General features: G+C 37.7%; 1 protein-coding gene across 4 annotated transcripts; it reads right to left on the reverse strand.

Moving 5' to 3' along the window:
- Nucleotides 1-8,015: 8,015 nt before the first annotated feature.
- Nucleotides 8,016-12,124, reverse strand: LOC104594760 (low temperature-induced protein lt101.2). Of its 4 annotated transcripts, none has more exons than XR_016082732.1 (3): nt 11,912-12,124; nt 11,667-11,800; nt 8,016-8,587 (listed from the first exon to the last, which is right to left on the reverse strand). XR_016082732.1 is itself a non-coding variant. In XM_010255222.3 (2 exons), the coding sequence occupies exons 1-2, from the start codon at nt 11,990-11,992 to the stop codon at nt 11,717-11,719; spliced, it is 165 nt and encodes a 54-aa protein (XP_010253524.1). In that variant the 5' UTR covers nt 11,993-12,122; the 3' UTR covers nt 11,529-11,716. The 4 variants fall into 4 exon arrangements, 1 of the variants encoding a protein (XP_010253524.1); XR_016082731.1 differs by having other exon boundaries at nt 8,021-8,519; XR_002022548.2 differs by lacking the exon at nt 8,016-8,587 and adding an exon at nt 10,410-10,727 and having other exon boundaries at nt 11,912-12,122.
- Nucleotides 12,125-12,679: the final 555 nt, after the last annotated feature.

Here is a 12,679-nt window from a genome sequence, read left to right on the forward strand (position 1 = left end):
GTTTTATCTGGGTTTGGCTCCATCCGTTTGTGTTCGTCGGTCGGTTGTACAATCTACAACCAAACACTTCTGTAACAGGTACAGACCGGAGAGGAGCTCAGAGCTCTCAGCCTCTCGGAAAGGGGAAGTTTTAGCAAGTGCCTGTGCCGCCGATGGGACCACCTTAGTGAAATCAGAAATGAAACGAAGGAAATAGGTCATACGTGTTTCTGACTAGAGCATAATACACATATTCTAATCGGACGATTTATGAAGCTATTCTTTATGTTCCACATTGACCGTTAGGATTAATAGATTCCAACTTTTACAGTGAGCCCATGAACCACACATTGCTACTGCATGTCCATGTGATACGATGCATCAATCACCTTGACAACTTCATTAGAGGGGCTCGCTTCACGAGAGACGACTGTGTCGGACGGACATGATTTAAAATGAAGTGCTCTCGCCGATTTGGATTATTTTAATGTGGAAATTAGAAAATGATTCGGAAAACACATAACTTACAACAGTTGGGAATGTCGTTCTTCTTGTACCATTCATTGGGAATGAATCATCGGATCCCGATTCCAGCTTCCGGGGCTGCACGTCAGCACGTTCTTCAGTTGAGCTTTCCCAATCAGATTTCCCAAATTATCCAAAACAGGCATAGAGGGGAGCAGTAGCTTCTGAGCTTCGGGCTTCAGCAGCTCAGCGGTTGTGTCTGGGCCTTGGGCTTTGGAGTAGAAATTACAAAAAGCGTTTTATGGGAATCGGAGTTATGAGGTCCGGCTTTTGTTTGATATCAAGTTTTCAACTATCGCTCTCCTTCGCTGGTGGGGCTTTTGATAGAAAATTAAATGAGAGAGTTGAGTGAGGAAGAGGGCAGAGGGAGTGTGGATGTGCACAACACGTGGCGGTGGGATGGAATGGAAAGCCACTTCCCTAGTCGCTGCTTTTTGAGTTGGGCTTTGGTTGGAGGCCTCTTTTCCTTTTCCTTTGCTTCCTTTGCAATGAAAGCAACACCTAATTCTTCCTTTGTTTGCTGAATCAATGCTTATGCTCTTTTCATTTATGCTATAAAAAAACAAATAATATCAACGGTGATTAATTATACATCCCATCAACACAATTAATACGACCAAGGCATTATTATTTTAGTGAAGAAAATTTAATTAGAGTATCGAGTCATTGCTCACTACCGGATTTAGGATTGCAGCAAACAGTGCTGCTACGATTGCATCTGCTTCTCTCTCTGGGCAGACTGCAGGGAACCCGGATATAGAACCCGGTCTGTCCGAAGACGACTGCAAAGCCAGCCAGGTCTCTTTTTAAGGAAAAACAGTAAAACACAACGAACTGTCTTGATCTTATCGGATTTTCAAGAAAAAAAAAGGATCCAGATCCGCCGAATCCTAGGATTACCTAGGGATCAAGGACAACTAAATTTAATAATATTCAAACCTTCCTACTCCGACGCTCTAATTTTATTCTTGAATGAAACGGGCTCTATAATGCGAACAAAAGAGAAAAGGAATATATACGTATCAAAATATATGGAAATTTACACGATTACAGACAAAATGGCAAAGAAGTTGGCTCATCCATGCAACAACCAAGAAGCAACCTTGAAGAGCATCGACATTCACGTGTTCTAAGCAAAGCTAAAAAAACAAACTCCAAGTAAAAGTAATTCCAGCTCATAATGCATGTAATAAACCCAAAGCTATCATGTCGTATTGGGATAAGGGTTTACCAAGTACCAACAAAGTAATTGGATGTATAATTACTAAGGCTATGGTTGTTTGTTTTAAAGTAATTTTGTGTTGCAGCAGGAAATAATGCTTTGTTTTTTTGGTAGTAAGTATTGATGCATTCGAGGTGTTTTGAATTGAGGATAAATCAGATGATTCTATCAATTGGATGAGGCCGAATTGGAAAGACGAACTTGTATATCGAGATCTACAATTATAAGAAGATTTAGAGGCTCGGGGAGTTATTTTCAGGTAGGCACTCCGATGTTCAAGCTAGTAAGGTAACGAGGTGGGTCGAGATGAGCAAATAAGAGTGATCCAACTTGTTTTAAGCCAAAGAGGTGGTGTGTAAGGGTGTTGAATGAGTGGGGAGTTAAAAGTCATTTACCTCGAGTGAGAAATACTTATTTACAGCCAAGTATTGGTCTCCTAGTTGAATTAGGCTTATAGGGTTGTCAAGATGAGGTTATTCGTCGAACTCTTCAAAGGTTCTCCTTCTCTTGCCAGAGTTGACTTCCTTGTCCGTGTGAAACACTCGTTTTGACCGTACTCTTTCATCACACAGTTTCATATGACGGTGTTGATGCAATCCGAAGAGGGTGGCCATGGAACTTGCCACGTGGTATCCTCGACCAGCTTGGATACCACCTAAACATGTATTTTCAATAAAAAAATATATGACGTGGGAACATTTGTACAATAAAAAAGCGCATAGTTGTTTTGAAATATTTCATGCTTTTGTTTGGCACAATTGAATTTTTTTCAGAGAATACAATCAAATTTTGGGCTAAATATGTTTTTCACATGATACATAAGGTGCAAGCATAAACCTGTTAAATGACAATATATACGCCATATTTGATGCCCATAAATATGATATATGGCAAATTTGTGAATATAACAAAATATATAACATGTGACAACATTTATCATGTATGAAGAAATATATTCTGTGGTAAAATTGTGACATACACATAAAATTTGTCATGTATAAGTTTTGCCACTTGGCAGAAATATGTGCCATGGGTCCATGTGGCAAAATTGTCACATATAGACAAAATGTGGCATACTGACAAAATATATGTTATGTGCCAAAATATGTGATGCATAGTAAAATATATGTCATGTATTAAATTTTTAATACGGTTAATTTTGGAAAGAATATAAATACAAATATGTATATTACAAATACATATAAAATAATACAAAATACAAGGTTTTGTACTCTATATGTTTGTATTTGTAATTTTTCCAAGCTAGTCTACATGAGAAAATATGTGCTATGTAGCAAAATATGTGATACATGGAAAAATATATAGGGTTTCTAGTAGATAAAGGCAACCTTTTGCCCTTAATATCAATAAAAGATAATATTTTTATATAATAACTAAAATAGGGTAGTTTTTTTGGAAAAATATCAAGAAAGGGCACTTTGCTCATCCTCCTCCTTGCTTGTGTTCATGCAAATGGATCATAAGATTTCGTTCAAGTTATAACCAGAAATACTCTTCATGTCCCAGAAAGCAAACTGGCAGCGGCATTCGAGTCTTTGACTTGTTTGGCGATCTCCGGCAAGGTGTAGAAGGGATTCGCTGTTGTGTTGGTGGCACTACGGTAAGATGCACTAAGGAAGGCAAAGACGAACTTGGGTGAGTTGGACAGTAGAAGCATGATCACTTGACCTATAAATGAATTCCTTTTGCTTCGTTGTAGTCTCCACTGGAGCAACTGGAGCCTTTATAATTATAGAAATAAGTTTCACACACACACAATAAATTCCTTTTGCTTCGTTGTAGTCTCCACTGGAGCAACTGGAGCCTTTATAATTATAGAAATAAGTTTCACACACACACACACAATTTAGGTTTGAGGTTGGCTAGGATCCTAAGGTTGTTAATGTCATTTGACTAAAGAAACAAGAAGACATTCCATTGTGCCGCCTTTGATTTTGCCCAACAGGGTTTCTCCTAAGGACTCTGGTTATAGTTGTTATCGACAACCTTAACCTACCACGAATACAAAGGTAGAGGAGGAAGACGAGCAACAGTGCCCTTTCTTGATATTTTTCCATAAAAGCTATCCTATCTTAGTTATTAAAAATATTATTTTTTTATTAATATTAAGGGCAAAAAGTTGCCCTTATCTACTAGAAACCCAAATATATACCACATGTCACAACTATGAGTCATATGACATTTTTATATTATAAAAATTTAATAAATAAACAATTGACTCATAGAATTTACGGTCACATAAGGTAAAATAACATGATACAAACACTTCTTTATTATGCTTTTAATTTCAAAAACTTGTTTTGAAACACTCCGAATCTCCTAAATTCACAAATTGTTCCCACATCCATATCTAGAGGGCGGACATCGGAAAAATCTCTTGGTATAGGTGTGACAAAATTCATAGCAAAAACACAAAACATTACTTCATGATTTTGTGCTAAAAAAACTACAAAAGCGAAAACTTATCCAAATATAAGTTTTTTTTTTTTCATGGAAAGTTTTGGAACAACTGGCAAATGAATGCTAACAATTTCCAGCAGAGAAAGTAAAAAATACAACCCAAACCGAACGTTTTAGGATTTATATAAATCCTGTCAATATTAATGACCTTGCCCTGGATTTCAAGGCCAGACTTAATTTTAGTCCAAATATAAACCTAATCCGTCCGGAGACAAGTGGTCGGATTGGGTTGTTGTTGTTATTGTCAGGCACAACTCACATTTGCGCCCGACAAGTGCTCCTCAGGACATCCCAAGCATATATTGGGTGCATCTCCCAATGATAAATACGTAAAGATGTCTTTAATACACGGTTGGGATGTGTCTGTGGGCCACATGTGGGGCGCAAATATGAACTCTGATTTGAAATTTCGATTTTCGAACACCAGTGCAGACTTCAACTCCCCCCTCATATTTGACCAGAAATAGACCTTCGCTACCCAAACCCAAATGCCTCCAATTTCGCAACTCTCTCCGGCGGTTCATTTCATTTCATAAGAAAAAGGAGATGATCACAAGATGAGACATCCCGTGAACTTCGTTTCTACTCCATTTCCTCATGCAAAGATATTTCAAGGCAATACCGACTACCATGAGGAGACACGAATTTGGTTGATTCGGTCCCTATTTTGAGTAACTTGTACATTAATGTATGTTGATTTGCTTTGCGAAGAAAACAGATGATTTGCTTGTTGGTGTGCTTAAAAAATTTTCATTCTAGCACCAAACTTGAAACCCAGCTTATTTGGTTGAACCTGTCTGAGTAAAGTATACTCCATCTTCATCTTTTATTAATGCTTTTGGGATTATAATGCCTGGAAAGACATGATACCGAAAAAACTTATAAATAATCAACCGCATCATAAATGTGATAACCAATCAGGTGCATTTTCATCAAAATTCAATTCATAGGGTAGTGGGCTGGGTTGCCCAATCAAAATTATTAGCAGGCCTAAGTTTCAAGCCTTTATCGACTTACATGTCTGGAATATTAAATTTGAGCTTATACTAAGAACAAAACCAACAATGTTGTCTAACACCCTCTAGAAGCCCAGATTAATCAGATTAGGCTCATTTCCAACTCAAACTTGACCCTAACCATATTAGCACGAAGTGGCCACTCTCATACTAGAACCTGCCTTGTGCATTTGTCAGCCTGAGAATTTACCATTACACAAAATGATAGCCCCTGCCTAAGAGTTCAGATTTGGTCCTCAGATTAGGCTCATTTCCAACTCAAACTTGACCCTAACCATATTAGCACTAAGTGGCCACTCTCATACTAGAACCTGCCTTGTGCATTTGTTAGTCTGAGAATTTACCATTACACAAAATGATAGTCCCTGCCTAAGAGTTCAGATTTGCAAAGTTGGCTTAGTTTTGCACCGATAAATTTACCTTCTTACCAAATAGACTTTTAGCTGTAATGGATGAAAACATGAATTTCAATACAGCATATGTTTTTTTCTTTTTTAATCAAAAGCTCACTTGAATGCGAATTTACTTCTTTTTTATTGATGTACTTTTACATCTTATTATCAATGTAAATATGCATTGGTCTGTCATTTGACAATGCATAAATGTAATGTTGCGAATACAGGCAAAAGTGAACTAGAGTACAAATTTACCCTGAACCGGGCTTTACACTCCATTTGCATTGTTTACAAACGCAGTCTAAGTATCAGTTTGAAAGGAGTATAAATACAAATACGTATAATACAAAACCTTGTATTTTGTATATATTTACATTATAAATATCTGCAATTATATTCTTTTCAAATTGAGCCTAAACACCAGAATATTCCAAAGATGAGTTGTAGTTTAAGTTTAGAAAATTGTCAATTTCGAAGGGAAGGTCCCCTCCGCTCAGGTCTCGGGACATCCATGAATGTCTCAACGGTTCAAGTTTCTTTTCTAACTTAAGCCAAACAAGAGGAAAACGAGTTATCTTCCAATTGAATGTCATTTACCAAGGAAATCGTCCATCCAATTTCCTTCCATTTTATGTGCACCAAATGCAGCACACATGGTCTATTATTCAGCATACAGTGGTCCCGTCCTCTGTCCCCCCAAGGCCAACCAACATTACAATGGCATCCATTCTCCTATAGAAGAGGACCACTGGAACGGAGTTAGAACTGTCAATGGGTTGAATCTATCAGATAAAACCGAACCAATTATACTGATTCTGGTTATGGGTTTTGTGTCTCGATCATAATTATTACGGAATGTTCTTGCTGTTCCAATTCATTATATAGGAGGTGTTTGGCACAATGGTAATGGCCTAATGGGGTATAATTAGAAAAGCTCACATCGTGTGAACTCTTCGGCCCATGGGAAGCATGTACCCCTTCCAGTGAGAGGTGAGCATGTTGGCTCATGGGTCTTGACAATGAATTAACGGAGCATTCACCGTTAACAGCCATTCAGTCGGTTGAACTGGTAACTAACAAACAAAAAAAAATCAAAATAATGCTTCCAAAACCCGATCTGGAAGCCTCATTCGAACTCCCCACCCATGCTTTCTCATTCGAGCCCTAGCCCTACCCAGTGACTAAACCACCAACGAAACACCTGCATAACTGACATTCGACGGCGTGGAATCAACTTCTTTCTTCTTATTATTTTGTTTGCAAGTTAACTTCTTCTACTTCTTCTTCTTCTTATTATTATTATTTGGAATAATTCCATCATCTCTAAACTTTAAATCGACATTACCCTATTTTTACATGAACAGCAAATAATAAATTCAAATTTTATAATAACGGCATTCTCTGGTGATGATTTTACTTTGTATAATGATCTCAAGAATACATGAGAATGATATTTTTGATATTATATAATGTTTAACTAAATGGACCCAAGTGTCTATTTTTAAAAGTTCAGAGTACTCAAATATTGCAATTGAAAGTTCAAATTATTTATCTTTTACTACCCCAAAGTACAGAATACCTATCTATAATTTATCCATCTCTAATTTTAACATTTCTCTTATTGTGCCTTGTACTTCCTTGATCCTGTGAGGGAGGGCTGGACGGAAGAGTTTCTGTGGAGGTGGAGGTGAAGGTGGGGTATTCGAAGTTGCTGCAGATGGCGAGGCTGCCAGGAGTAGCGGTTGGTGGGGTCACAGAACCCAGACTGTTAACTTCGAGTTTCGTCCCGTGGTCACAATGTCCATTACTTCTACAGATTAAGTATCTCTTATTTTAAGGATTTATCTCTTTTTCGTAGTTAAAAATTTCAAATAGAACCTTAATACTCAGTTGTGGCAACTTCCCAAATAGTCAGGTGCAGGTGGGTCCACGTCCGTTTAAACATTCTTGAATCAGGGGGCAATTCAAGAAATGTCAAATTTCCGTTTCATCTGAAAAGCCACCGAGAAAGAAACGTTTTTTCGACGTTTTTGGGAAAACGACTTTCCAAATGGGATTCTTAATGCAATTCCTTCCTTTTTTGTGATGCAGCGCCAATTTCATATCGGCAGAATCCAATTGCTTGTGAAATTATTCCGTGCCAAACACCCACTTGATGGCTGATGTTGGATATTATCATTTATTAAATCGTATTTAATACAGTCATCAAGTGCAACTAATCCTGACAGCATAGAATTATATGATATTCTGCGCCACACTGAAAACATTTCCGGTACTTGCATGTTGTTGTTATGTGTGTGCGATTGGTGTGAGGAGCGCTATATAAAGAGCAGATCCGGAGGTCTCATACATTAGATACATAATCGAGTGGAAATAGCAGCCAGCAAAAGACGCATATCATGAGATTCAGGAGATCAGCTTCGGTCAGGGACTCAGGGTAAGCCCGTGCTTACACCATCCCAACAGCCACTTGCACTTACATCATATAATTGGCTAATGTGGGCCCAACCTCAGGCCTATTAAGATGGGCCATAGTCCGTTTAGACTATGGACCACATGGGCCAAGAATTAGAGAAATTTGATTATGGGAAATACTACCAATTACTTGTGAAAATAAAAGGCTTAGATCTTTCCAACGCCCATGGATGATGGGCCATAGCCCATTTAAATTAAGACTTGAGAATAGATAATGACGTCGCAATCAAGTTGGTAAGGCATGGGCCATGGGCCACGGCTAGGAGAGATCCGCTTGGAGGAAGTACTACCCTCTAGAGAGTAGAGATTGAATACACCCTTAAAAATCTGGCAGTGAGAACAAATGCTTAGATCTTTCCAATTTATCATTTAAAACGTCTCCAACGCAGAAATCAGTCGTCCATGAATGCTTATGAAAGCAATAACCTACACCATTCGATACGAAAAGAAGCAGTAAATCATTATAAGTGGCAAGAAGTACTGTGGTTCAGGACCTGCACCCATTTGTGAAAATCAGTTTTACCATATTGTAAAATCCAAAAAGCGATCAAGGTAAAAAATCGGTGCTATCAATTAGGGGTGGCCATGAGCCGAGTTTATTACGAGTTATTCGAGTTTTGCTCGTAAAAAATTCAACTCGGCTCAATTTAAATTGAGCTTCGACTCGAACTCAAAACTGATACATAGGCTCATTTGCTAATTGAGTCGAACTCAAGCCTAATAAAACTCGCAAGCCTAATATAATAAATAAATAATTTTTTATTATATTCATACATACATACATATACATATATAAATATATATATATATAATAAATATTTTTTTATTATATATAATGCTTTTATTTTTTATATATAATACTAAATAATTTTTATAATTCTTATTTTATTGTATGTAAAATAAAAAATTATTTTTATATATATAATTTTTATTTAAAAAAAAAACTTGACTTGTAGTTAAACTCGAATAAAGCCTAAGACTATTTCAATGAGCCAAGCTCGAATTTCCAAGCAATGTTCAAAATATCGATACGCCATACGGGCAAATCAATACTGAATTTTGTGCCCTATTTTATTTTTTTCGCAACCAGTTCAAGGGAACCGGTTTAAAACTCCTCCACCCCCCTGAACCGATCAAACCCCTGATTCACCCACTGTAGGGGCGTATCAGAGGAATCCCAAAACGATATATATCAACTTATACAGGCCGATATGTGTCGACACTTAAAACCTTGTAACCAAGTATTTGACTCAACTCGAATCCACCCCTAGATACCATTGCACAAAAATTCATTTTATCGTTTCTTGCGATGGTAATTCTCACATAACCCAAAGTAACTAAAGTATAGATAATAAATATCCATGATGTGGCATATGTTTTCTCAAAATCTCAAAAAATGTCTTTGGGGGTGGGGGAGACCAACCAGCTGGAAGCTGACAATCGCATAAGGTGAGACCTTACAAGGCCTCACATCTGCTCCAAGCCTCCAAATATATTTGTATTTATCATGGGCTGCATATCAATCACTAGTCAACATGCCAGTATTCCATACACTCTACCGTGGTAATCCATGCTGGTTGGTTGGTAAGATCTTCTGTACTTGTAACGGTCACTCAGGGTCCGTTTGGTTTGCAGGAATAAGGGTCTGAAATTGTAATCAGAACAGGTTATTCTAATTCTAACTGTTTAATTGGGCGGACTCGAAATCTCATTTCTATTCATACTGGAATGGCATTCTCCCCTTCGAGGAAATGATCATTCCTTACCCCCTCCCTTAAAAATGAAATCCTATTCCTGCTGATTTTAATTCTCATTCACATTCCTATTTGAACCAAACAAACTATGGGAATGAACCATTCCAATTCCAATTCCAGAGGATTTCAATTTCGATTCCGACTACAAACCAAATGGATCCTTAGAATCGAATCCCGCCACCTGAATTGGGGGATGGACTACCCATTGTGTAGCCGCTTGGAGAAAAAAAAAGCGTGGTAACTCGTGCAGTGTACAGGTTTCAATAAACATTTGGTAGGAATATGATCAAACCTGCGTAGTTGCAGCTTCCCCATGGCAAGGCTGGTGGACCTCACATGCACCCTGCTCTGTCCCCACCCCTAGATCCTTAGTAATGTATTTCATAATACTAAAAAAAAAAAAAAAAAAAAACCAAAACAGCCATGACACTAGAAGAGTTTTGACCAATTAAACCCTCCATGATTTATTTTTTTAATACCAAAATGGAGCTGGTCAATCCAATATCATCCATGATCCTTACCCATATTTTACAGGTTTGGAAGCGAAAGCAGCCAAAATGCATGCTTGAAAATTCCAACACTTTTTCTTTATTCAATTCCAAAACCTGACCATGAAGGCCAAATCAATATAAAATGCAAAATATAAGTGTTAAAGGCAACTGCATATGCCACAAAAGATTTTACGAAAACACAAAATCTGTGAGAAAGCAAAACCTTATTTTACCAAAAATAAATATAAAAGAAAAATATGCGACATAATTAAATTTTTAACTAAATAAACTATCTAAGGCTTTATATGAAACCGAGGAAATATCTTTATTTGCATTGCCACCAAGGTAGTTATTGGCTCAATTTTTTGTTCATCCTCCAGATTAATTACCTGTAATAACAAAATAGAGATTTGAAACAAAGAGCAATAGAAAATAAAATTTATATAAGCAAGTTAGACAAAAGATTTTTATTGTATAAGTTTCCGATTGTCCCTCTGCCTATGATTTTTGGGTCTTTTTCTGCAACTGTGTATATGAAGTCTGTATCATCCAAGTAGTGGAAGCATTGGATCCATTTGGTTATTTATGCATACCATACAAAAGATTCATACATGGATTGTGAAAACTCAAAAATGTTTATTTGAAAAGCCCAAAGTTCAATCGCGTCATAGCAGGATCACCAATAATTAACATTAAGGGCGCATTCGGTTTGCAGAAATAGTGGTCTGAAATCAGAATTAGAATAGGTTATTCCGATTCAAATTGTTTGGTTGGATGGAATTGAAATCCCATTCCCATTCTTCTTGGTGAAATAGCATTCTCCCATTTGGGGACCCTCCCTTGATACCTACTCGAACTCGAACAGATTCCAATTTCCATTCTAATTGCTATCTGAACCAAACAGACAAATAGACCATTCTCATTCCGATTCTGACTATAAATTTCAAAATTTATATGCAAGTTTTGATTCCAACCCATTGGTTGGGCGGAATCTGAATCACAACTGAAGGAATGGCCCTTCCCTCCCCACCCTTGGGAATGAGATCTCATTCCAGCTGATTCCAGTTCCGATTTTGATTTCCATATGAATCAAACAGACAAAATCGAGTCAAACGGACCCTTAGATATATGCAATTAACCAACCAATAAAAACCTCTCCAACCGATAAATTAATCATCCATGAATGCTCATAAAAGCAAAAGCCTAAACGATTCAATATGAAAAGGAGCAACAAATCATTATAAGTGGCAAGAAGTAGATCCTGATCAGATGAACAACTACTGTGATTCAACTAAATGTTCAAAGAAAAAATAAAAATAAAGAACAACCTATGTTATTTCTGTAAATTCTGAGAGGACCTGCGCCCATCTGTGATCTGTCATCCGACTAACACGTAGATTGCATATATGATTCCAGGAATATAACCCAATAGTGTGAGCAGCAAGTCGATCCAGAATTCAATCTGCAATTTCAACAACCCCCCAAAAGTACGAAAATCAGAAGGAAACTATAGAAAAGTCTGGACATGCATATTGAATGAAACCGTAAGTAACGGGCAAGGAAGAGTTATTACTCCACAGCCATAACGAAGGAAAACTCCAACGGGTGGTAGAAGTATTGCCAGCACCACTTCTATAAACGTTTCTGATCCCATTCTCTCTTGCTCGCTCTCTCCCTCCCTCTCTCTCTCTCTCTCCGCTGGGAATTTACTTCAATTCTTCTACGTTGGGAAGGAGACGTTACAGATTGGGCCGTGACGGGGGAAAAGAGATGATGGCAGCCAGAGACAGAGAGAGATGGCAATGCATCGATATCTGGGGATGCAGCTGGAGAGGCCACGTAGTGGGGCAAGTGCGACACGTGTCGTGTTCTCATGCAGATGGTTACTTGAACCGTTTCTGTTTGACTAACTTCAACCGAAAAATATGGCCCATGGGCTTTTTTGCTGTGACCAATGGCCTACATACTTGTGTTCCAAAAACAAAGGATTAGAACAACGTGAGTGATATGGATCCTTTTTCTTTACATAAATTCGAACGGGAAAGGTTGTAAAATGGGAATTGGAATATCTTTACTTTATTTTCCCTCTTTTTTTTTATGTGTTTGGATTCGCCTCTCAAAGTTTCATCCCGAGGATAAACGGATAAAGGTGATGGATGCATGGAATCTTCCCTTTTTCCCAAAAACCAAACCGACCAACAATGACGAATACCAAGATACTGTATCGATATAATCAGTGTTTTCGAATTTCCGTTGATCCGGGTGGTTGGATAATTCGATCCTGGAATCCTTCGGGCAACCGTAGAGATGGCAATTTTTTTTATTCCCGATGGGGATTCGA

The sequence above is a fragment of the Nelumbo nucifera genome, chromosome 2 (genome assembly GCF_055504915.1).
Source record: "Nelumbo nucifera cultivar China Antique chromosome 2, China Antique-T2T, whole genome shotgun sequence".
In the NCBI taxonomy this organism is placed as follows: Eukaryota; Viridiplantae; Streptophyta; class Magnoliopsida; order Proteales; family Nelumbonaceae; genus Nelumbo; species Nelumbo nucifera.